The 25639-nt window shown below is 44.9% G+C and overlaps 1 protein-coding gene across 3 annotated transcripts in view; it reads right to left on the bottom strand.

Annotated features, from left to right (window-relative positions):
* The window catches only part of znf385c (zinc finger protein 385C), a 133327-nt gene that overhangs the window by 21723 nt on the left and 85965 nt on the right, over positions 1-25639 (bottom strand). For all 3 annotated transcript variants that reach the window (XM_056401975.1, XM_056401977.1, XM_056401976.1), the window contains one exon: positions 5266-5408. In XM_056401975.1, the coding sequence (XP_056257950.1) occupies positions 5266-5408 (143 nt within the window). The remainder of the gene's footprint in view (positions 1-5265; positions 5409-25639) is intronic.

Here is a 25639-nt window from a genome sequence, read left to right as displayed (position 1 = left end):
ATTTTCAGGCAATTACGTGAAAGAAAACCATTTTTCTGATATAAAAACATTTGAGAACAAGTTGTTGAGGACAGCAGACGTCTGCAGAAGCTGCTTTTCTTCAGGATCAAAGTATTCCCCTGATGGTTACCTGCACATCCCTGGATACACAGCAAACAGGAACTCCTAACAGCACATTCTGCATACTTGCCAAAATGTAAACAAATATAATCCATAGCTAACGCAGTGTCTCTTTGGCAACAGTGTATTTCCTTGGTTGTCTTGATTTTCCCTGAAGGGGGCGTACAGAGTCAGACCTTGAAACCCCCTGCTGTAAAACATCAGTAGACAGCACTAAATCACCTCCAGATACTTCCAGCAGCTACAGTAGTTTATGTGCAAGAGTCTAAACCTTGAGTGAGGATGTCTCTCTAGATTCAACATGTAGCACCAATGCTGAGAAAAAGAGAAAACTGATACTTTGTTAGGGGAAGGTGGAAATCAGAACGTAAATTATGAAAACAACATTAATATACATATAATTCCATGAATATGTTCAAATCTTGTCTTGATTTATTCAAACATTTTCCTTCATAAATTTAAAAGTCTCCCTGTATGATTTGTGTCAGTGACCCCCCAGCAATCTGACTTCTGTCAGACCCCCCCCCCCGAACAAGCTACATCAGTCTTATCTTCATTAAGTTAATCTACGTTTATGTTTATGTTCTTACTATGAGGGTTGTTGAATGTGAAAAATAGTAAAGGATGGGGAAGCGCACAAATCACGAAGTAATCCCTGGAACACAATGAACGTCACACATAATATGATGATGTTGTAATCACCCCACCCCATTTTTTATAAAAAAATAGATAAAAACAAGGAAGCAGAGACAAGCAGGGAGTGTGTCTGTGATAGCTGAGCAGGTTTTCGACACAAATCTGGAACAAATGAAAACATCACTCTCTGAATTAGCATGAAGTTGCATGACCTTGTGATGTGAGGGGAATATCTGAATTTCCCCCTGCGAGGACAGTGTGTTATTCTCGGAACTCTGTGCATGACTTTTCTGACATCAGTGGCTGTTTTGTCCACACAAAGAATATATTCCCCACACTATTACCCCACCACCACCCCCAGCACCACCAGCAGCAGGCAGCAGCAGCAGCAGCCTGGACCGGTGACTCACGGCAGGTTGGTCCGTGGATTCTGACCCTAACATCTGCGTGTCTCAGCAGAAAACCAGATTCATCAGACCAGGCTACGTTTTTCTTCACCTGTGTTCATTCTGAGAAGTTCTTCTGCTCACCACAGCTGTAAATAGTGGTTATCTGAGTTACTGTAGCCTTTAAGCTCCAACCAGTCTGACTTCTCTCATCAACCCTAGAGACTGAATCCCAGGAGGAGCTGCAGTTTCAGAAATAGTTTCAGAAATACTCTAACCAGCAATGAACAATCATGTCAGTCTTTCGATGTGAACATGAACTGAAGCTTCTTCTCATGCTTACTAACAATAACAATTACAAACAATACTGAAAATGTGGCTTCTAAAAATGTTCTCACCGACAGAGAAATAAAAACACGTGTTTTCAGAGACAGCTTTTACATCCACCCAGAGCCCAGGAATTTCTGTAAGTTAGAGAAGCATTCAGTTGGATGTGAAAGACCTTTGCTGAGTTTACAATCCTGTTAATATGTAATAATAATAATAATATGGATATATATCTCTGCATTAAGGGGTTACATTCTACCAATGACGGCTACCTGCACAGGCTGTGCTCACACGTTCCTCAACAAAACTTCTATTAATCCTCTAAAGCCATTACACTCACTGTTTGGAACGAATGCACAAAAACACAGTGACTGCGGCTTCCATACACTAATAAGCCGTGGTGAAATTACACTATAAGTTACCTGGAAGTAAGTCCAAGTTCTGTAAGTATGTGTGTATGGGAGTGTCGCCCTGTAAATGACAGGAAACACAGTTACTGTGGGGAATGTAACTGGCGCACGATACAGCCAGAACATGTTGAATAAATGCGTCGAGCATTACGGTGGAAATATTAGTCGGGTAAATCTGACGTGCAACTGTAAATCAAAACCTACGTCACTGGTATTTAAGTGGGGGGGGCTCCCATTAACCCCTCGTGCTGACGACAAATCCAGCTTTCATCTTCATGTTTATCATCGTCTTCACGCATTCTAATGCGGTTAGACTCATTGTAATCTAAAAATCGTGACTGTCGAATACATCATGAGTCACTGCAAGTGTTTCTGGAGAGGGAACTGTATTGGGGACTAATACAGTTTTAACTGTCTGTGAAAAGACTGCAGTCTCCCAGAACTGCGTACTATAAACAGCAGAGTGAAAGCCGACGCTTCATTAGAAGCTCTGCATTCCATGATGACAGCTGATTTCATTGCGGCACCCTTCAGCATGGTATCACATATAACAATCACCTTGGATCTCTCCCCAGGCTGGCACGGGGCCTGGCCCAGCTTGGCCCTCTGCTCACATGGGAGAGTGAGATCGGCACGGTCATAGGAACCATAGCGGTGGCACTGCTGACAGCCCCAGCTGCCCACAGATCAAGGAGTGCTGGTGTATTGATGGCGGACAGGATGGCACACTGCCTTGATTTTTTTTCCTCTAAAACACAAGCCTGAACAATGAGATCCCCCCGTACCACACAAAGAGTTGTGCCATGTCCAAGGCAGCTGCCTCCTCTGCAAGAGTGGGCTCTGTTTGCTATAGATTCTTAAAGGCCAGGTGTGAGAGGGAATATAAACACACCTGACACTGAAACCTCCACACTGGAGGTATAGCTCTCCCTCGGGGCTATCTTTGCCTTTGTTGATTTATTTTGGCTTCTTCTACATGACTCAGCCAAAGCCTGACCATGGAAACCTAGCTCTCCCACTCCTGCTGCCCTCTGTCCACCTTAGCAGGGCAGGCTGCACACAGCTATTTGTTTTAGGAGCTGAAGAATGTGCCCATTGTCTGTCCGCAGCCATCCTGAACTGACTGCTATAAATGCGTCTTTTGTCCGAGCCCTGCCTCCGCCCCCGCCATCCCAGTGCAGACAGAAGTTATCTTGCGCTGTACGGCTGAGTCCGTGGTGGGGTTTCAGGGTAGGTAGAGAGAGACGGAGAAAGAGATATACACACACACACACACACACACACACACACACAAGAGAGATGAAGGGGAGGGATGGGGGTGTAAGAAGGGACACCAGGGGAACCTGAGGATATTTAGTTTTGGAGACAGGTGCATTCATCTTCTCCCCCTGCACACATCCAGGACAACGTGTGCCTTATCAGGTCTAAGAGAACCTGGGGCTCCCTGTTGAAAGGACTCTGTGATTAATGCCACAGCTGTGCTGTCAGACTGTGTGTTATGGAGGCTAATCATCTCCTCCTGGGACTGAAGCGACACTGATTTGATGTTATTTCTGTGGTTATCATAATTTCTGCATTCTGGGTGAGGGAGATTCCACGTCCTACTGCGAGTGGTATTCTCTTTAACAATGACTGACTGAATTTCCTTGCAACATTGTAAATACTATGTCATGTGTGCTAGCTTGCTGCATTTAGTATTAATCTACTGCCGTTTTCTTCTACAATAATATGACTCTTTATTTTTTACACAGGGAAGCAAAGTGTCTAAAAACAAAACAGTGCTTTAAATTCTGAAATATATTTGTTGTGGGTTGCCACATTCTTTTTATCTTTTTTTTTTTTTATCAGAAAACATAAAGCCTGTGAGGCACAGACAGCGGTTTGAGGAAAGAAAATAATTTTCCCAATGAAACACAGACAAAACACTGACCAGAGACCTGCCTTCCTGCCTCCACCACTAATATAAATACATGAGGGTGTTAGAGGAGCCAGAGTTTTAACTTGCTGCCTCTGCTGCTGGGCATGCTCAGTCCTCCATAGGGCGGTGCAGGCCAACCCTCGACCCGAAGCAGTGGGCGGCAGAACAAATGAATAAACTGACACTTTTCACATAGAGGGCTGGAGACCCCCTACATACACACATACACCTTATACAGCGCACGTTTATGTCTCATCCACCCCCTCACACATGTGCTCCACAGAAATAAGGAGCCAGTCTCTGTCTCTCTCTGTCTCTCTCTGTCTCTCTCTCTCTCTTCCTACCTTTCTTCACTGGGTTTGAAAATGTTGAGTGTATGCTGGAGCTCTGCCTTATGTTTCATTTACAGACCACAGAACTGGAGATGGTTTCACAGCGTGCAATAAGGGACACATATACACACACACACACACAACACACACACACACACACACACACACACACACACACACACACACACACACACACAAACCGTAAAACTAGGATCAAAGAAATCAGAAGTGCCTGCAAACACGCACACACACACACACACACACACACACACAAATGACAATGGGTATAGCGCTGTAAGTAAAGGATCAAAGATACAAGCTTTTAATTCCAGGCACTGCGGCGAGGTAAGCATCAGAGCCAGGGTGCTTGAAAACCGAACAGTTAGTTGCTGACGTTGGAAACAAAGTAATAATGTTCTCATCCATACAGAGTTGCTGATACTGAGGTGACGGCAGCAATGCTGAGAGGTGAAACGACGCCTGAATTAAGATTAGCACCCCCGAGACGCCTAAAGGCGAGGGCCTCAGCACAGTGAAGGAGGATGAGGGTGAGGTCTGGCAGGGAGGACGGTGATGTGGTGAATAACAGGGGGGGCTGTAGCATTAAGGACACAGTTTTATAGACCTGTCTTTCTTTATAACGCTCGCTGATAAAAAAAACAGTCAACCAGCATGAGGTGGAACATTGACACAAAATTTATGAAGTATGTGGATCATAACTCTGAAACTTTACACCATAAAGAAAAAGACTCTCGCTGCCCCAGGGTACAAAATAGTGCTAATACCTCTGCTGGGGCTTTTCCAATCAATAGGTGCCTGGACTCTTCCCTTTCACTCCCCCTGTGTCATATTTTTCCATTTTCATTGAGTCTAAAATACTTTTTTTTTCTTTCAAGCTCAAATAAACACGTGTCATCGCAATATTTTTCCGCAGTGAGATGAGTCACCTCTTCACATGATATTTCTGCTGGATCTGATTAGGTACCTTATTATTTACAGGCTGTTTTTAGGCTTAGAGGCCTTTATTGTTGAAATTCCTTCTTGATAAAAGCCACAGATTAATTTGTTCCACTTTGATTCCCCTGTTCATCTGATTACTAATTTTCATGACGTATATGAGAGCACATCGGACTCACCGTGTTAAAGTTGGGGAAGAGGCTGAGGGGGGAGGATCCATTGAGCCTGAAGGGCAGGAGCTGTTTGAGGTCGAGCTGAGGCTGCAGGGGCCGTCCCGGGACGGGGAGGGAAGCCAGGAGGGGGCTGCCCTGGGCGGATGTACCTGGACAACACAAAGAGATGGATGTTAGATAGTTAACGTAACATGAGGGCGGAGATTTTGGTCCCGGTGTGATTGTAGGAGTGGAGCGGGAAATGATGGTGAGGTGCGGCACACAGAGGGGGCCTGACTGTGATTCATTCCATACCAGAGGTGCCATTACACCTCCAGCTGACACCCAACACACACTGTACAGGTCAAATGCATGTGTGTGCATGTGCTTGTATCTGGGATGATACAGTGTGTGGAAGCGAGTGTGTGTTGCTGTTAGTGGGCAGTTTTACTGGAGAATTAATACGCCCATCGCCCCAATTGCCCGGACTGATCCCCCCCAAGGACGTGCACCTGTCCCTCATGTACACACACACACACACGCACAAACACATCATTTAATTACTGATGTATTGGCTGAGGAAAGGTGCCTGCGCAAAGGGAAGATGGGAGATATCGGATTTCAAATGGACCAAGGATGAAGAGATTTCTAATTTTCCACCTGGCTGCGTTTCAGTGGACCGGTGCGCTCAGCGGTGCGCAGGCACTTATCCCTGCACCAGGATCAATCATCGGTGTCAGCTGTGGGTCACCGTGGCCACCCCAAAGTATGCCTATCCTGTGAGCCCTCTTGTAGCACACACACACACACACACACACACACACACACACACACACACACACACACGCACACACACATATACACTGTGAGGTATTTGTGTGTGATAATGCACACCACAGAAAAAAAAAAAAAAGCAATCACTGACCTTACAATAATGCCAGCATCTTAGAAATAGAAAAGATTAGCCAAAAAAAAAAAGAGCACCTTCACGGTGGGGGAGGATTTCAGTGACAGATGGTGGGAGTACAGGAAGCTAGAGGTGAAGACAAAAACACTGTAAAATAACAAAACAAACAAAAAAAAAAAACAGTAATATATTCATTCCTGGGAGCGCACAGTCCACACCTCTGTTTACCATACAGAGAAAAGAAATTACTTTATCATCATGAGTTCATCGCTCTTAATCTTAGAAACATTTAATATCAAACGATGAAATTGTGCATAAAGACAAATGAGTGGAAACGAAAGAAGTACTGAAAACATGGCAACAGCCAATTTTACTAAATCCTGGACCATGTTCAGTGATAAGGTTGTTAAGTCTTTCATGCTAATATTTTATTTTAATTATTCACCTAATTAATTAAAACACTCAAGAAAAGACCATTCATTCCAACTCAGTTTCAGATGCAGGTCTGCAACAGAACTCCAGCATGAAAACAAAGCACGCTATGCACCCACCCACCATCTAATCCTTTTTCTTTTTTTTTCTTTGCCTCATTACAAAAAAGGATGCACTCCTGTCTCTACTGGCTCTGCACAGGCTGCATGAAATACAGAGCTACTCCACTTACAGTTCACCTAAAGACAGTCAAACATGGCTCCGCACTCTACAAAATAAAACATGTTTTTATTTCTTTTTTTATTTGATGTAGCATCTTAGTAGTAGTAGCAGTAGTAGTAGCAGTACTAGTAGCAGTAGAGCTTTGTGAAGTGCAGAACAGTGATAGATGGGGAATCTGGTCCATGGCTTTTCTGTGGCTTGGCAGGATTGGCAGCCATAATGTGGGGGTGGGGGTGTGGGGGTGTGTGTGTGTGTGTGTGTGTGTGTGTGTGTGTGAGGGGGGCAGGGGACTGAAGCTCTGAGCATATGCTCCTTAGCGCTGGTCTCAGGCCTGCATTTTTCTGTCGGCTCTCCTCTGCTGTCTGTCTGACACCCAGAGAGTGAGGCAGCATAGGACAGACGCAGCCTACAGACACGTGGGCAGCAGCCGGCGGGGGATCGCTCACTCACACACACACACACACACACACACACACACACACACACACACACACACACACACACCACACACACACACACACACACACACACACACACACACACACACACACACTCAGACAGAAAAGCAGGAGTCTCCTCTTGGCAGGGCTATCAGAGGAAGGAGCTGGGCTTGCAGGGAGGACAGTTATCAGCTGATAGTGCTTCCCCACCTCTCTGTGACTCCCTAGGCAGCTTATTAAATCAGGGCCTGGCTGTTTGCCTCTTTGGATGATAACGCCGCCGCGGAGGCACAGCCCGAATCCAGGCATGTACGACGGAGCGAGCGAAGGAGTGCGTGCGTGTGATACTCGTCTGGTACATACGAGCCTAGCGCACACACAAACGCATACAAACAGAAACTGCCTACGCTCCTCTGAAAACAAATAGCTCCCAGGGCGAGGGGGAAGTCAATATAAACACAGTCACAGAACATGCACACAAACACAAAATCAAACAAGGTATAATTTTACACTTGGCACATATTGTATTTGATTCCAGTAGGAGCACACTTTAAAGCAAAAGAACAGACATTTTTGAGTGTTCAAGCATGAATGTTGTGTTTTGTATTTCAGCCTGCAGCCTCTGATAACCTCCTTCTATCACACTGCCTCATTTTCCACTCGTTTGATAGCGTGTGTGCGTGTCTGCACATATGTGTGTGTTTGTTTGCATGTGGTTCTTCCTGTCCAGAGTCATGTCTGCGTCAAGGCTCAAATTTATTTACGCCTCACTTGCGGTCCGCGGTTCAGACCACTGGCAGTTGAGGCAAGGCCTGAAACCAAATGTCCAGCCTCCGTCTCTCTCTCCCAGATGACTTTGCTAACGGATCTGACTGTCTCCGCCAGTCTTTCCCCAGGCAGGCCTCCTCCTCCTCCAACCATCACAACAACGCATTCCTCCCTCTCATGACTCACTGGGCCGGGTTACACAACAGCCACCGTCACATCGCATCTACTTGGATGTGTGTATATGTTTGTGCAGGGTGGTGCATCCCAGCCGTAGAATTCAAACATGGATTTTTCAATTATTTTCTACTTGGTCATCTGAGAAAAATAATGGATTCAACATACACAAGCAAACATACTGAGCCTTCCCTCCTCGTTCCTCTTCCGCTATCGCAGAATTAGCCGTTCAACCCTTTAGTCCTTCTACTGTAATTCTCTTGTCATCACTGCAGTGCTCCCTTAGGTTTCTGACAAATTGCCTTTTCTCACATCTAAATACCTCCACCCCGCCCCCTGTGCTCTCCATATCCCTGCAAACCGCTGCTGAGTGGCACAGGAAGGAGAAAGGGAGAGGGTCGGGGAGGAGAGGAGAGAAAACTGTCTTTCTATTTGTGGCCCAGTGTAATTATGTGGGATAGATGCTGGCACAGCAGGGTCTTGGAGTTTGGTGAGTCGATCTCCACCTTCTTTTTCCCTCTGCCTGTTGTTGTCTAGTCTCCCAAAGACGGCTTAAAACAGGTGCCATGTCAGGTAGGCCGTACAACAGATGACGGACGGGAGAAACATGTCTTTTCTGTAAATATTTTAAAACAAATTCAGATTCCGAATCATTTTGAGGCGACATATGGTCCATTTAGCCTCACAGCAAGAAGGAAGAAGGTTCTGGGTTCGAACTCCGGCTCGGTCGCGGCCTTTCTGTCTGTCCCCCGTGGCTGAGTGGGTTTCCTCTGGCTTCCTCCCACTGTCCAAAGACACGCAGGTCAGGTTAACTGGCGACTCTAAACTGCCCGTGGAGCGTGAATGGTTTCTTGTCTCTACATGTCTGCCCTGTGATAGAACGGCAACCTGCCTAGCTAATGGATGGATGGAATATAGTTTGAGTTGTGTTTTATTTTACTTTTCCAGCACCTTGTTGTGAGAGTGAAACTCATTAACTGTACACTCCCACGGTTTGCTGATTCAAATTCTAAGTGGATGTTTTCCAGAATTAAAACTCACCAAACTGAACAAGATGTATTCTAACTTTGCAAGGTCTGTTGTTGTTTGTCGTCCAGGGTCTAAACTCTAAACAGCCTGGCAGTGCCTCCCTTTGTCCTCATTTATGGCCCACAGAGTGAAAACACAAGGACATAGCACTGCTGCTAGCAATGCTACCTCATGGACCCCCCGAGGGTCCTCATGATTTTGGCTATGGTGTTTGTATAAAGAGACAAAGGGCCGCTTGGTGAGGTAAAATAATGTACAAGACTACTCCTGCTCCTAAGCCCTTCAACCACCACAACAGAGAGTGAAGACTCTCTATTTTGCCGTTTCCTACGGAGCCTGACAGAATAGAAAACATGATGAAATCCTTTGTGTAAGAAGGTTTTAAAGGAATACACAGGAGACCTTTGTCTCTGGTTTGGTGATTTATTCTTTGTGTGATTGTAGGATCAGTGAGGTAGGAGCTGTTGTCTTTGTTGACTTCTGCAGAATTTAAGGGCATTATGCACCACGGCTCTGCTGCTCAGCTGTGACTGCCTGCTGAGTAACAGTTGGACTGTCAGTTAGACCTTCGCCATCAGGCTTCTGACCTGATTATCCAGCTGTGACTATGAATTCTTACACATCTCAGCTTGAATGTTTTGCAATGGAATCTACGAGGGGCAATTCCTGACCGGTGCAATGATGAGCATGAAGTGCAGACACTGTACGATCATAATTACTCTGCATCATGTGGATGATTCTTTCCTCACTTGCCTTGCACAGTCCCCACATGCCAGTCAGTGATCGTAGCCGTCGCGAATGTGCACACAGTCAAGTCCTGACACATACATTAAGCCTCGTGATGCGATGTTGCTCACTGTGCATCTGCCACACTGTTCCACCCCCCCACCCCCCAAACTTCCAGGCAGCCGCTGCCCAGGCTCAGACCACGGGCTGATGGGACTGGATCTGACAGCGCAGGAAGAGCCAGCAACTACAACTCTCCACATGAATACAGAACTGGAGCTTTTTAGTTACAATAACCCGACCGACAGAGTGGGTTTTTTTTTTCAGCTGAGGTATGAAATAACCCAAGACATGCAATGCATACAAATGGCTGTCTCACACGAGCTGCGCCTGGAAATTGTAAATTGGCCTCATGGTGTATTAGAGGCTCACAGCCATTCGAGGGCATGAAATGACATTACACTGCCTCTGGATGTCCGAACCTTCTCCTCAGAGACACAGGGAGAGAGAGACACAGAGGCAGAGAGACAGAGAGAGAGAGAGAGGGCCAAAGTGACTCTTAACAGCCAATTAGCTTGTGCTTGATCAGGAGGTGGTGTGAGGGCCACCGTGGGAACCATTACAGCATGGACAGAGAACATTAACCACAATCAGTTTTAATTAAAGACTGAAGACTTTTTATTCCTCTCAATTCCCAGCCATTCCTCCCTCACTCCCATTCTCCACTCCTCCTTCAAGTGTGATGATAATCTGCAAACCATGAGTTTGAGCTGGGATGTGACTGGACTGATTAGATGAAACTGTGCAGAGGCAATGAAGGAACTTCAATTAGCCCTCAATTAAGCCAATTTGATTAGTTTAGTGGCATGAAAGAGGCCAGAACTACGTGCTCCTTCACAGATGCAGATATGATCTCGTCTTGATGCATCTAAACAGGAGATGCAAACTAGGAAAGTGGCCAAATAAACGAATGATTCTGGCTGCTTTTGCGCTCAAATTGACCTTTTTGGAGACTTTTATTTCCGGGGCCACTTTGCTCGTTTCAGGAGAGAAATGTAAACAATTCTCAATGGCATGCAATTTCAGATTTCTACAAAGAGCCCTTTCATTTTATGCCCCATCCTTCCTGTCTCTCTTTTCCTCACTTTACCTTAAAGCCTTTTAAAGTTGTTTGTTTGAATTACATTTTTTTTATTTTTATTTTTTATTTCTAGGTCACTCGGCATGCCGTGTTGGCTGCACTGTGACTGTGTATATTGTGTACTGGAGTGTGTAAGCTGACGACTGTGTGTGTGCTGCATGTGACAATTTGTATTCCTGCGTGTGTGTGTGTGTGTGGCAGACTAATACAGTTTACAGGCAGAACAGAGCTTCAGCTTTACCGTTTGATGTGTGAACAGTCAGTGTCTGCCGCTCGTCCGCTGAACACACACTCGTGTTTCTTCTCCTCTCCAGTTTGTGTGTGCATGATGTGAAGGAGGGGGAAGAGATATTTCCAGCAGAGATACTGGAGTTGAGCTCTAATAAGGTTGTGAAGATTTTTCTTACGAGGATTATATTTAATCTCAGCACAGTTACTTACTTTCAGCGACCCTATTTTAAAATAATCTGCTGTTAAAAAAAAAAAAAAAATCTCTCATATGTAGTTCTGCCCTCCTTTCTCTTTCTTTTCCCTGGATTGCAGAAGGTGGCAGACTGCTCCATGTGGCCTGATTATATGCAAGGCTAAGCACAGTTTGACCCACGACTGAAAATAGAGCGCTCTCAGGAAGGGAGATGATTTCATAACTTTTCTTCCGCATGCAATTTTAGAGGGATTGTACAAAGTCGAGACACTGAGTCGGTTGACATTACATCTCCGTCAACCTTAAAATGTCACCTCAGTACTCGGTCAAGCGTCTGCTCCCTCCTAAAGTTCCATCACTGGGGTTGTTTTAGCGCTTCATTAATTAGCGAGCGCAAAATGAAAAGAAGGATGGAGCGATAAAAGTGTGCAGCAGATTTAGACTGCAGGCAGCTCCATCACAGTGTGGATTAAGGTGCGTGGAGGCTAATTCGCAGCCGATAAATAAAACATGACCTGACATTGAAGTTTAAATAAGATCAATATACAGCCTCTGGCTTCAGCGGCGACGTTGTCTCATCAGAGAAAGATATCAGCCTGTAGCTGTGTTACTGGCATTGACAAACAACGAGGTTAGGGCTCAAATTCAATTAGGAGAATTACAATAAGAGACATGGGGTCTCTCATTATCAGGGTCAGTATGACCCTGAAATTATCTTAGTTTAATCACATCTCTTTTTTAACTTCTACATCAACGTTAATAGCTGCTTTTAGCAGGTTTGAATGTTGCTGGCTTTTAGCAGGTTTGAGCGATTCATTCCTAAGTTGAAACGTTTTACCTCAAACTACATAAAAGATTTGAGCAGCATGTTGGGGTCTTCTGTGTTGGGCTCAGTAGTGAGTCATGGCAGTCCGGTGGTTGGCAACGGGACCTCGTGGAGATGCTTCTTCTCCCAGGGAATGTCTATAATGAGTTCTGTCAGGCAAGCAGCGAGCAGCGCATTGCTACCAAACCCAACCTGAGCAGAGGCAAAGCCCATCTGTCAAGCAGAGACGATAAGCCCGGAGCTATCCAGAGACAAATTGCTCAGCTTCCCCACTGCGAGGCCCTACAAGGCAGCCGGGGATGGGCGGGCAACAGAGATGCCACTGATTCCTGATGCTACACAGGAAAAAAAGGAGGTGGGAAAAAGGAAATATCAAACACATTAATCTATGCACACGGTGCCGACGGCCAGTCATCACTCTGCGGCAGCTGTACACAGAACTTCAACGTGATGATAAACAGTCGAAAAGGGAAAAGCATGAAAATTAACATTATTTTTATTTTTTTATCATTATTTTTTGCTTCCAAGCCTAAGGCTGAGCAGCTTTAATAAGTCACCCACACTTTTCCTAATCTCCTTCCTTTTTGCTTTACAGATATAATGACAGCTGTCGGACTTTTACCTCTGGGTACAAACAAAATCAACTTCTGTAACACAGAAGTTATTGAAAAGGGAAATGATCAAAGGCAGCAGCAAATGCAGTTTAAACATCTGTCCGAGGGAGCCGTCGTCGGCCTCATTTCCTTCTTCATTATCTGAACTAGCGCTGCCATCTTGCAGCTTCATGTCAGAAAAACAAACAAACAAACAAACAAACAAACAAAACAAAACAAATAAGACTGAATAAACTGTTTCAAAGTTGTGACAGGCCCACACACGCAAAAAAAAAAAAAACCCAGGTCTGGAGATTCAGCATGATTGACAGGAACTCAGATCAGGTTCATTTCCTCAGCAAATTGAGTCATTTGTGGAAGTGGCATTAAGTGCGACATCGTTTTTTACATGAATAAATATCAGGCCGGTCAACCAAGCGTCACACAGCGCATCATGCCAACTGTGACAACTCATTATAAATTGATTAGATATGGTGGGCGAGCCGGGCTGCTCAGATCTTTTCGAGGAAGGAGGATGCGACGTGCGGGAGAAAACAAGCACAAGACAGAGGTTGCTTTTCTAATTTTAGCTCCTCACCTGATGAGATGAGAGGAGCACGAGATGAAAACACTCACTCAGACACTGAGAGGCAGATACAAAGGTTGTTATGAGGCTGTGACGAATGTGAAAGGAAAATGAAGTTGTAGTTGGGCTGAATGTAGTGGAAAAATCCTCCCCTGAATTTCTCATGAGGGATGAACACTGTGTCACAACACACACACACACACAAAGAGGACAAAAAAAATCCCTTAACGATTAATGATTCATTTACACAGCTGCAAATCATAGGTATTGCAGGCGAGAGCGTTCCCTTTATTCATACGAACGACACTAGCAAACAGCTTGCAGAGAGAATTGTACTGTACATTATTTGTGTATCATCACATTCATTGTTATGCAAAAGATCTCCTGCTAAGAAAGTTGTACTTGCAGAAAGCCAGTAAATTGCCTTCCAGAGCCGATTTCTTTTTCTCACCTTCAAATGGCCTGCCTCTCGTCTGCTCCTGTTCCACCCGAATTTGTTTTTCACGAAACGTCTCTATCCTCACCCACTCGCCCACTCCCTCTGTTTTTCAGCTTCTTTGTTTTAGACTTTTCTTATAACAAACCTAATTTCCGTCCCGCTTTCAGGCACATGTCTGCGGCCAATTAAAACTCTTAATGAAAATGTGTACTGGCTAAAAAAAGACAAAGCTTTCCTGTTCTTTTTAAGTCGTAGCTGTAGGGACAAATATCTTTCTTTTTTTTTTAATTTTTGAACACATAACAGGGAAGTGGGAGACAGCTCTTATATCATTTGAGGAGCAGAACTGCAGCTACATGAGAGTTATGGCATGCGAACGACTGTTGTAATAAAAGTCCTCCAGCTGTGAAGGTTAGCACAGCGCTAATGCATAAATTAGCTCACACTCTGTAATGCAGATAACATTTCAAGAAAAAAAATAAACACAGTGGCAATTTAAAGATCATTTTAATTAGCCAAGTAGCTTACAAAATCCTGACTAATATCACTGTTGACTGAAAGCAAAACTCAGAGACAGTTTATTAAAGGAATTTAACCCTAACGAGCCCGTGCACAGGTTATAAGGCTGGCTGAAGGACGCGCTGCTGTTAAAAACCAATTACCCCTCGGTTGATTTTTAAAATGCCCTCACACTCAATCAGCAGCGGCCTTGGGAAATGAACAAGCTAATTTTGCCCAACCTGGGCTGTAATTGTTTCAAATCAGCCTCATGCCTCGGCGTCACTGCCAGCATAATTGCTCATGAGCGGGGAAGATTAATCTACAGAAGCACATCTGTGGGACTTAATTTACGGGTCGCAGTGCCATGCCTCGTGGATCCATTAGACTCATTTGGTTTTCAATCCTGTGCAGCATATGCGGCTAAACAAAGGTGAAATAATGGTGGGCAAATGCCAGGAGACAAGCAAACACAATGCACAAACTGCTCAGTATTTACACGCGGTCACATGCACGCACTTTCCGACACTTGTGTAAATACAGTGCGCGGTGGAGACAGATGCAGAGCGATTAATGCTCATGAACTGTAGGTGACGTGAGAGTGTGTCATTTGTATTTGGATGCATCGCCCCACAGCGCAGACGTTAACACACACACACGCCACCTAGTACAGCTGTGAGAACCCGTCATCCCATCAACCACCTCCCCCCTAAATGATGCGTCTCTTCTCACGTCCACGTCTGAACACCTGTTACGGGAGGAGAAGAGTCGGGCTCAGACACAGTCAACACATTCTTACAGAGGAGGGGAAAGTGTCATCCTGTGCCAAACGTCGGCCTCCAATCAGCGGCGGCTGAGAAATCAGAGATTGCGAGCCACTTTCAGGCTGAGATAGGACGGGCCATTCAAGCTCCCTGAAGAGAAACAGCTGCACTTTGTGAGAAACTGCTCTGCCCTTTGTTGTCTCCTTCCTCCTCTCCTCAAAGTGCTGGCACGCAGATGTCTCCTCTCATTCCTCACGTGTAATTACAAAGAGGGGGAGGAATGGCATAAATGGATGATTCCTCATATGAGGTATTGTACTGCAGGCAGCCGCTGCAGTTTTTAAATAGGAAAACTTCACAACAAAACATTTAGCACCTCGCTCCTCTTTGCCACAGCTGCCTACCTCCTAGCTGCACTCCTACATGACACGCCAGACAGGATAATGTGGTTGAAAAACAATCAATGCTACCACCCATGGTGGTGTTATATACCTTCCACTCCAGCTGTAGGGCCCTCCTGCTCTGCCCGGGTGGAGACACGAGGCTGAGCAGATAAGGATTCTTATCAGAGTCTGTGCAGGTGTTTGGTGGAGCGAGGCCGTAACAGGATTCCTAAGTTACTATTGGCCGGCAGGATTTCACTCGATGAGAAGAGAGTAAGAGAAGAAGAGCGGAGGGATGGATGGGTGGAGATGGGGATGGGAGTTGTGTGTGCAGTGGTGGCGGTGTGAGCCGGCGGCCAGGGTGTTGTAATTGTGAATCCCCTCAGAGTGCCGCAGTACAGTGCGTCTTAGACACCTGCTGGTGTGGCGATAAGGAGCGAAAAGCAATCACTCCAGCTACCCGCCAGAACCAACTGGCATCTTGCTGCCTCTCAACCTGCTACTCGGGTAGTTTTTCTCAAATATAACTTGCTTTCTTTAATAGGCCAGCTCCCTTTGCAGAGGAGGAGAGGAGAGGAGGAAATACCAAATACCAAGAGAGCTGCTGACTTGTTCACAGTTAACCCAGTTAGGAGTACACTTTGTCTGACTGTATGTTGGCACAATCCTGCAAACCTAGAAATGCAAAGCAGCGTATGTAGCAGTTGAGTTCCTCGTGCCACCACAGGCTGCCATTTCAAACTAACTTTATCACCCACAGAGGTCAAGGACGTGCGGTCTGGCTCAGAGTGGGTCCTCAGGCTCTCCGGAGAGCGTTTCTCATTAGTGTGATTCCAGCTGAGGATTATAACACGAATCCTAGATAAATCTTTGCTCGGCACAGAGAGACCATCAGCTGTTGCAGTCAACCAGCGCCGACTCTTGAATTATTCATTTCCTGTTTACAGCAGGCGACAGGTGCGTGACCTCTGTGATGAGTGCCCAGGGTGTCTGGGAGAAGTGGTGACAAGGGAAAAGGGAGGGAGGGGGGAGCGGAGGAAGCCTGGGAGGGACGGCGCTGGAGACGAGGAGGAGAGAGGATTCAGAGGAAACGGCCAATTTGTCAGACTCAGGCGCTTAGTGAGGTTTGTGGCTGCTTTTAATCTTAATTCTGAAGCGGGGAAACACAGCATTTAGCAGACTTTTAGGTAAAGCTAGATGGAAGGTTTTTATTTTAGGAGGCCCGGCGCTGCAGCTGCCAATTTTGCAGGCGTAGCGGGGGGGGGGTTTAAAGCAAGTAAAGTGAAATTACTGTTACCCCAAAATCTTAGAGTGAAAGTCAGAGTGGCGTGGGGGGTTTGGGGAGGTCTGCCAAGCTTGCGCTCCACATCAGCTGAGTGGCATTTGCTGTAACCTTTCCCCTGGCTTTTAATAACCGGCGCAGAAACAGCAGAAACACGGATCACTGCGATTCACTGCAAATCAGTGGGAATTGCAAACGGATATCGCCCTGCTTGTGTAAACTCCCAGAGTGGACAGAGAGAGTCGAACATCGAGCGCCATCCGTATGAAGACTTCAGTATCGGTACGAGAGCAGCACAAATGAGGTGACGCAGCGCAGAGACACTTCGGCAAAGGAAAGAAGAGAAGCACTGCTGAAAGCGAAAGGAGCAGGGAGAGGTAGACGAATGGAGAGACTAGAGGCTGTAAATAAGCGGAGATGTCAAAAAAAAAAAAACACAGGCACCCCGTCGGGTTTGTTTAGTTTAACACCAACGAAAAACCAAAGTGAATCACAGGAATTCAATCTGGTTCACTCAGCTTGAATAATAGTCTCTGACACCTGATAGCTTAAGAATAAGCTTACTATTTATGCACACATATTGATGTGGACGTCTGCATGAACACACACACTCTCTCTCACACACACACACACACACACACACACACACACACACACACACACACACACACACACACACACACACACACAAGGATACATGTAAAACCAAACAGAGCGGACCCTCTCTGCAGAAAGATGCATGGGTTTTTCCTTCAGGGCAACTGGGGGAAAGAGACAGACATTTCTCCCCTTCGGCCAACTCGTGCCTCAGACAAAATAACAAACGGCTGAATGATATAGTGAGCTGTCCCCTCTGGCTGCGGAGTGGGAATGGAACCACATCTCTGAGACAGCAGCTACAAAAAGGCCCCTCTCTTCCTCTCACTCGCTCTCTCTATGCTGCGCATCCACAGAGACCTTGGCAGATCTCAAAGACAGATTAATCTCGATTGAAAGTTGCTGAAGTGTCCTCAAGCGTCAAAGCATTACTACTTATCGAGAGAGAGAGAGAGCGCGGCGGAGACGGCCCAAAGAAAAGACAGAAAATGAGCTCCGGGGTCATTTGGGATGGACGAACACCCACAAAGCGGCCAGTACTGTAAACGCACACACACACGCACGCACACACACACACACACACACACTAGATTAAGCCCTCGTCATGTGAAATCTTGATTTAACAGACTTCTTCCCAGTCTGCCTGTGGTAAGCCTCGGAGTGCTGCTGCGGGAGCTGCATGAATCTGACGTTTCCAGTCCTCATACCAACATGAGCATCACAGCTCTGGCTGCTCAAAGAAACTCTTCCTCTCACATGGACTTAAATCACATGGAACGTCATTTTAATTTGATTCCATGACATGACCAGCACCAACACCACTACTGCCTAAACTCATTTTTCAAACTGTTATTAGAGACTGTACAACATGTAGTCCTCCTCTACATCATATTCCGTATCTATTGCTTTTCTATTGTTTCTTATTTGGGCTTGTTTTCAGTTACTTTTCCTTTGCCAGTTACGGGATGAAATAATGGTTTATTACGTTAACATCATTGTATGCTCACTAACAGAGTCTATTATATTGAGCACTGTGCTTAAGAACCATTTTGAAGATGAATATTTCCATTTTATGCAACTTTATACTTCCACTTTACATTTACATGAGATCTGTACTCACATCTTCAGATTTTATATACAGCATGTCACCAGCTTATAAAATATGCACAGATGAAGATGCACAGTTACAGATTAAACTAGTATGAAGTTTGTTCTATTTCCACCAGCTACAGCATCACACAGCAGCAATGCATCATTAATAATAATCCAATATTACGATATTACACTGACGGGGGCCCATTCCACCGCCTGACCAGAACTTGTTCTTTTGACTTTAGCAACATTTTGCTGCTAATACTTTTGTACTTCAGCTGAAGTTAAATTTTGAATGCAGGACATTTACTTGTCATGGAATCATTTTTGTGCGGAGAAGCTTATTTCTACTGTTAGGAAAAGGTAGCAAAACGCTACACTGACATTTTTATTTTTAGTAATCCAGACTGAACTCCCATGATCATTACTAAGAGTTACTACTCACATGGGGCTGAACGATATGCATTCAGATTCACTCACATGATTTCAGTTGGAATGGTCATTTTTAAATTTAATATTCACTGAAAAATATAAAAATGATGATGGTGTGATTTTTGTTGGGTCTTACACCAAACAAACATGGTCCTTTACATGTGGAGAATATGGTTTGTTGGCCCAACGCTTCATTTGTGGTCTGTTGTGACATATTTTTCCTCTCATCAAAAGAGTTGCAGCTCTTCTGATTTGAATATTGCACTTGGCCGCATTGCGATTTTGATACTATTGCGATTCATTGTTCAGCCCTCATGCTCAGTTTAAAAAAACCCACCTTTGCTAATTTGCATTGGTAAGTCTCCGGTGTTTTTTATACATCTACCGTAATGTGTTCTCTTTGTAATCATTAATTAGAGACTCCTCTTAGTCATTTTACACTTGAATTTTATTTTGTCATGTTCTTTTTCATGACAGGGGTAATTATATTACAAAGGAATCATCACAGTTATGTTCAAACAAGAGTTTTTCTTGTATAATTATATTATGAGAAATGTTTCTAACAAAATCACCGCTGCAAATTTACAGTGCGATTTAAGTTACAGTGTACTTTGTTTAAATTTGAATTACCGTGCAGATAAATGTATCCTAGAATAACACTGAGCTGGCGATGCTACAGTGCAGGCTGGGACAAAATCTTACCAAACGGTTGCATCAGTCTTAACATCATCGGGATCAATCCCATATTTATGAGGCACCATCCATGGGTGTCCCATCGCTGATGCAGATGACATAACTCTGGTGTAACTGGAGCTTTGTTGACCTTTGGCTAACACACTGTAACCCCATCTGACTACGCCGGCCTCGGCTAACCCACTTCAGTCTGTCTGCTGAGACAAAGAGGATTTAGCGTTAATCTGGCTTTAACAACAGCAGGAGTGCGGACTCTCCACGACAACACTCCAGAGAATAGGGCTAATCAAGACATCGTGAACATCAAAGAGGGAACAATTACCTCTAATAAAATCTATTTTATTGACTGACGGAGAGAAGGAGAGAGGGAGGGAGGGAGAGAGAGAGAGAGAGAGAGAGAGAGAGCTGACACAGTTTTTTGATTGGATTTGATTGCAGTTGAGTTTTTTTGTATATCACACAAAAGAACAATAAAAAAGAATCACCTCAACAAATGATTCAAACTTGACTTGAGCTGAAAACACGACCCTGGCATGAGTTCATTTCACCTCGCCTTTTTTCATTGCAAATGAGCAGGAACAAATTGTCACAGCTCAGCGGTGTGATTTTTAAAAATTCTGCTTTGTTTCAAGATAATTGGATTTGTTTTGAGAAAAATCCTCACACAACAAAAATAAGTCTAAAGTTTATTCAAAAACTTGAAAAACACACCGGCACGAACACACACAAACTCTGCTCCTCAATTAGCTGCAACAGGAAGCTCCGACACCGACTGACACGAGCCAACAACAACCGGCACACATGGAACGGGTGTAAGTACCGGAGCGCCACAAAGGCAGCTGATGAGGTGACAGAAAGCGGTTTGATTGTAACACTGAACAAACGGTGGATTTGATTGCAGTAATAAGCAAATGGTTTTAACAGGTGCAGGCGTAGCTGGGGAAGTGTACAATTCGCAAACCCTCCTCATTAGTAAGCAAATGAATTCAATCACCTCTCTTTGGTAAGCGGCTTGATAAATCCCTGCAAAGTGGTGTCTGGCTTCAACCACAGCAAGCAGCTTTAATAGATGCAGAGCTGCTAATGCATCATTCTCATTGACTCTTGTGCTCGCCATTCCGCTAAGATCAGCCTGAACAAAATCGTTGGTCTCCAGCAAACAAAGCCAAGTCAATGAGGTTGAGGCTCCGCAGGCACCAGTGAGGAGTATTTTTCTTGCTCTGGCTCCAATAGCTTTACAAATTTTATTCATACATCCCTGGAGAGACGGACTGCAGTGTGAGCTCGAGGAAGGGGGGGGGCAGGAGCTCCAAATGGGCAGGGCAATGCCTGAAAATGCAAAATCTAAGGAGACAAGCTGTGTCTTCCACTGAGGCTAAAAGAGAGCCGGGGGCAGCTCCTCTGGCCCTGAGACTACTACAGATCAGAGAGAAGCAGTGTAGCACCATTACTACCACCTGCTGCATCACTGTGTGCTCATGTGACAGTGTCCACAGCAGGGTGTGACCACCAGAGAGAGACAGAAACAGGAAGACGGCGAGGAAACAGACACAGACTTCTGCCTCGAGTCTCCATCTTGAAAAGAAAAGAAAAAAAAACAAAAGTCTTCAGTGAAGCGGTGGCATTCGTAGCATCAAAGGCCAATTGATATATTTGTTGTGTTAGAGCGGAGACAGAAGTGCAGCATTCGGCAGCAGCTTAGACTGAGTCAAACACAGACAAAACTAATCTCTCAATGCCTGGCAACAAATCCACTCTGCAGCCCTAATCAATTCGTTAGACAGCCTCCACTTGAACACATACATGCACACATCCACACATCCACACACACACACACACACACACACACACACACACACACACACACACACACACACACACACACGTGAGGAAGGCACCACGATGATTAGCTTGTCCCACTTAATCACTTCCTATTAGAGGCACCTGCTAGGCTGCAGCCGCCTTGTGTGATTATGTGCAATCATAGAAATGTCACATTTGAATGATAGGCAGCATGAGACGACAGCTCAAAACAAGATGCGCCGCGTATTTACATCATGGAATCAGCAGCTATTCTCATACAGAAAATATTCCTAAGTCTCACAATATCTATACATATATATATCTATATATAGATATATATAAGAAACATTGACAGAAGACTCAGAAATATAATCTCTCACACTTAATTTTGCATATACCATGCAGGCATATAAATACACACAAGCACCCACACTAGGCTGGAGGGGGAGGGGGGGGGGGGCTATCTGCTGTGGATAAAAGACATCCCTTATCAGCTTCCTCATAGAGGGGCTGGGAATGAAGGCATTTACTCAAATGAAAGAGGCAGCTTTTGGAGATAAACCGAGAGAGACGGAGCTCAACTAAGCTTTCAGATTGGACTGGGCCTACAGAGGGAACAGAGGAGGACAGGAAAAAAAAAAAAACAGAGGGAGTGGATGGACGGACCGACGGACGGATGATAGATGGGTGGATTGTTGATGAAGTGATGGGAGGACGGCGCCGGCTCTTATTTGGTGCCATGTTGTGCTTTGAGGGAGATGCGTGCATACAGAGGAGGAGCGCTTGGCTTTTGTCTCTAGATGGAAGTACTTATATAAAGCGTATTTAGAGGATGTGGGTGTGCAAGCTATTGTGTTGACCCCGGTGTTTTGTCTGTGCAGGCGTGCACATGCGCGTCTCTACCTTCTGTCTATCCCCGCGCTCGTAGCTGGCCCTGTCTGCACAAGCGAGCTGGCACATCTTCTCCGCTGCGCTGGGCTGTGAGTGGCGCTAGAATAACCCACTTCAAAGAGACCCATTGTCACACACTAATGTGGCGAACGGCAGCTAGCGCCACAGAAATCAGCACACACTGAGACTGGATATTCCCTCTGAGATGAGGGAGGAAGGGTGGTGTAGGAGGAGGAGGAGGGGAGAAAAAGAGAGAGAGAGAAAGAGAAAAAGAAGAGAGAGAGAGAGAGAGAGAGGTTTGTTCACAAACACACTGCTGTGCCAACATTAATCATGTAGACTCTCATAAAATCATTAGAGCTGATCATTCCCAGTCAGACTCTCTCCACAGCGGCTCAGTACTGACGAAAAGAAGTGAGAATGCCAATTTCTGTTAAAGATGCAAGCCAGCACACACACACACACACACACTCAGAAACAACACACACAGACACCTTTGTAGTGCAAAATATCAAAACGGAGAAGTGAGGCAGCCGAACTAAACAGCAGGCTTTAGATGAGTCGTGCACAGATCTTGTACGTATTCTACATGTCTGATATATAAATATTTTTTCCTTCCCAAAAAACATGCACTGTGTGTATTTATATACTTTTTTTTTCTTGCAATTTTCAGCAACTCATTTACGCATGTGTGTATTCACATACCGCTTGCGTTTTCTCACTGCAGTGTGATTACACAACGAATTTATGCCGCTGATTGCATTAAAGTGTGTGTCGGTGTGGGTGTACGAACAAGACTTCCTGCTAGAATTTATGTATTTGTGTTTGGGTTTTTTTTTCCCCCATTTGATTTATGTGTATTATGAATTGCCGAAGCGTGTTCCTCCGTGCACAAGCTCTGCCAATTTGTATGTGTCCCCGCCTGTGCGTGTGTGTGTGTGTGTGTGTGTGCGTGTGCATACAGAAAATGCTTACTATATATATTGCTGATTGCATCTTGTGAATGTATGTGTGTGTGTGTGCACAGGAAATGCAAACTATATGTTTTGGTGATTGCATTTTGCCAATTGATTTATGTTTATTCATTTGTTATTTAGGCTCAGCTGAGTTCAATATTTGTGTGTGTTTGTGTGTCAGCAAAAAAAAATGTACACATTCATTTGTGTATATTGTGCATTTTTACAGTTAATTACATTTTTTTCTTAAGACACCAATCCTGAATTTTCTCACTGCATAAATGTAAAATCCATTCACATACATAATTAAACAGTGAAGAGATTTTGGGTTACTCAGCTTCCTTTTTTACTTCAAACATTACAGATGTAAACAAACCTTTAACTGTGTAAGAAAACTTGAGTAACTTTTTATTTTATTGTTTATTCAGGGTGCATTTCGTGTATTCTGTGGTAGGGCAGCCCTCTTGTTGAATTCAGATCTCTTTTTTTTTGTCTTTTGGGTGCTTGTTTGTACATCCACCATTTTCCATATGATTTGCATTTGTGTGTATGTGCGTCCCGGACAACGGCTGGACATTAATTCCCAGCCACCTCAATTAATCTGGCGAGCGGCGGGCTGTTAAACACTCATGAGCTGGCGTGCGGTACAGGTGGAGGTCAGCATCCCGACGGCTAACAAAGAGCTGGAGCAGAGACAGCCATTAGAGCTGGATCACCGCGTCTTCTGTTTACACTTACCACCGTTTACACACTAGCTGCTCTCTATTACGCGCATTAAACCCTGGAGTATTGCAGATCGCTGCTCGGGGTACGGGTTCTGATGGCAGGAGCTGACTGTAAAATCGATGGCCTTTGTTACTTTCTCAGCCGCTGATTGTCGTGCTTGGAGAGACATGGCGGTTATATAGACAGTCTGGTTTGATGACTTAGAAATACACTTGAGACAGAGAGACAAGTGGGAACTATAGGAGAGAACAAGAGAAATCTCCTTTTTAGATTGTCTTCCCTTTATGTTTCAATCCTCTCTCTTTCCACCTGTCTAACTCTTTCCCTCTCTGTCTGCTCCCTTCTACTTTAAAAGCCTTTAACTCTTCTCTCTCTTCATTTAAGTCAAGGTTAGACCATCCAGTGAAGAACTAGTCACCCACTTCAGCTCAAAGCTGCCTGACCTGCTGAAGACTGATGAATTCACAAGCGCAGAAAAACACAGACAATCACAAACAAAGACACACACACACACACACACACACACACACACACACACACACACACACACACACACACACACACACACACACACACACACACAGAGGCAACACTGGGAGGTGATGTGCTGCCATTTCTCCTCAAGGCCTCCATCTTTAGCCTCAGCACCGGGGGAATCAGAGGGTAAGTGGTGAGGTTTTGGTGCCGAGTGCAGCATGGGATCATTTCTCATGTTGTCAGAGCTCCCGCTGGGCCTCACATATGTCTACAGCTCTTAGCATTCTGAAGCCATCACTTCAGCAGGCGGGCCAATCAAACCCACGCTGTCATTTCTGTGAAATGACTTGAACCGTCACTCACACATAAGCATTTTCCCCACAGGGGGGGCCCCGAGGCCAGAGAGGGGCACATACGAACCATGCATACAAACGTCATACGTGCAAAGGCCATCATGTATAATTCCTGCCACAATCCAAATCACAATCTTACATTCCACTTCAAAGAGCATACAAGTGTGTGTATATAAAGAAAGAATCTCATGAATATTCACGGGTTTCAGGGGAAAACAGAACAGCACAGAGTAGGTACCATTACAGCAACTTCATTGACTTGTGACCTCTGACCTTTGACATGTCTGAAAGGCGCCTGCAGGGCCACGTAGACAGGTCTAATTATTATTGCAGCCACAGTCCACCCACTCACCCTGCTCCCCCACCGCTTCTAAATATGATTCACGCACACAGAAATCCACTCTAAATACTGAAACATATTTACATACAAATGTGGGCATTTCACTCTGAGTTCTGAAGTGTTATATCCCTGTATGTATCCAGCTGCATGTACATTTTGTGTCAGCGACAGTGGAGAACTAAAGAGAAATTCATGGTTTTCCCCCGTTCTTCCAAATGCAGGAAGAAGAAACTCTATGATGAAAAAATGAAATGCATTCTTCTTTCTAGTCAAAATCTGGCACCCCATGTTACCCACAATGCAACCAACAATTTGGAGGTCAAAAGTTTGTGTGTGTTATGCTAGCAGCGGCTAAAGTAGCCTCGCGATGTCAGACTCAGGCAGAGATTAGGAACAGAACAAAGGTC

The sequence above is a fragment of the Seriola aureovittata genome, chromosome 17 (genome assembly GCF_021018895.1).
Source record: "Seriola aureovittata isolate HTS-2021-v1 ecotype China chromosome 17, ASM2101889v1, whole genome shotgun sequence".
In the NCBI taxonomy this organism is placed as follows: domain Eukaryota; kingdom Metazoa; phylum Chordata; class Actinopteri; order Carangiformes; family Carangidae; genus Seriola; species Seriola aureovittata.
Note: the sequence above shows the minus strand (reverse complement) of the source record. Positions and strands in the feature narration are given on the sequence as shown.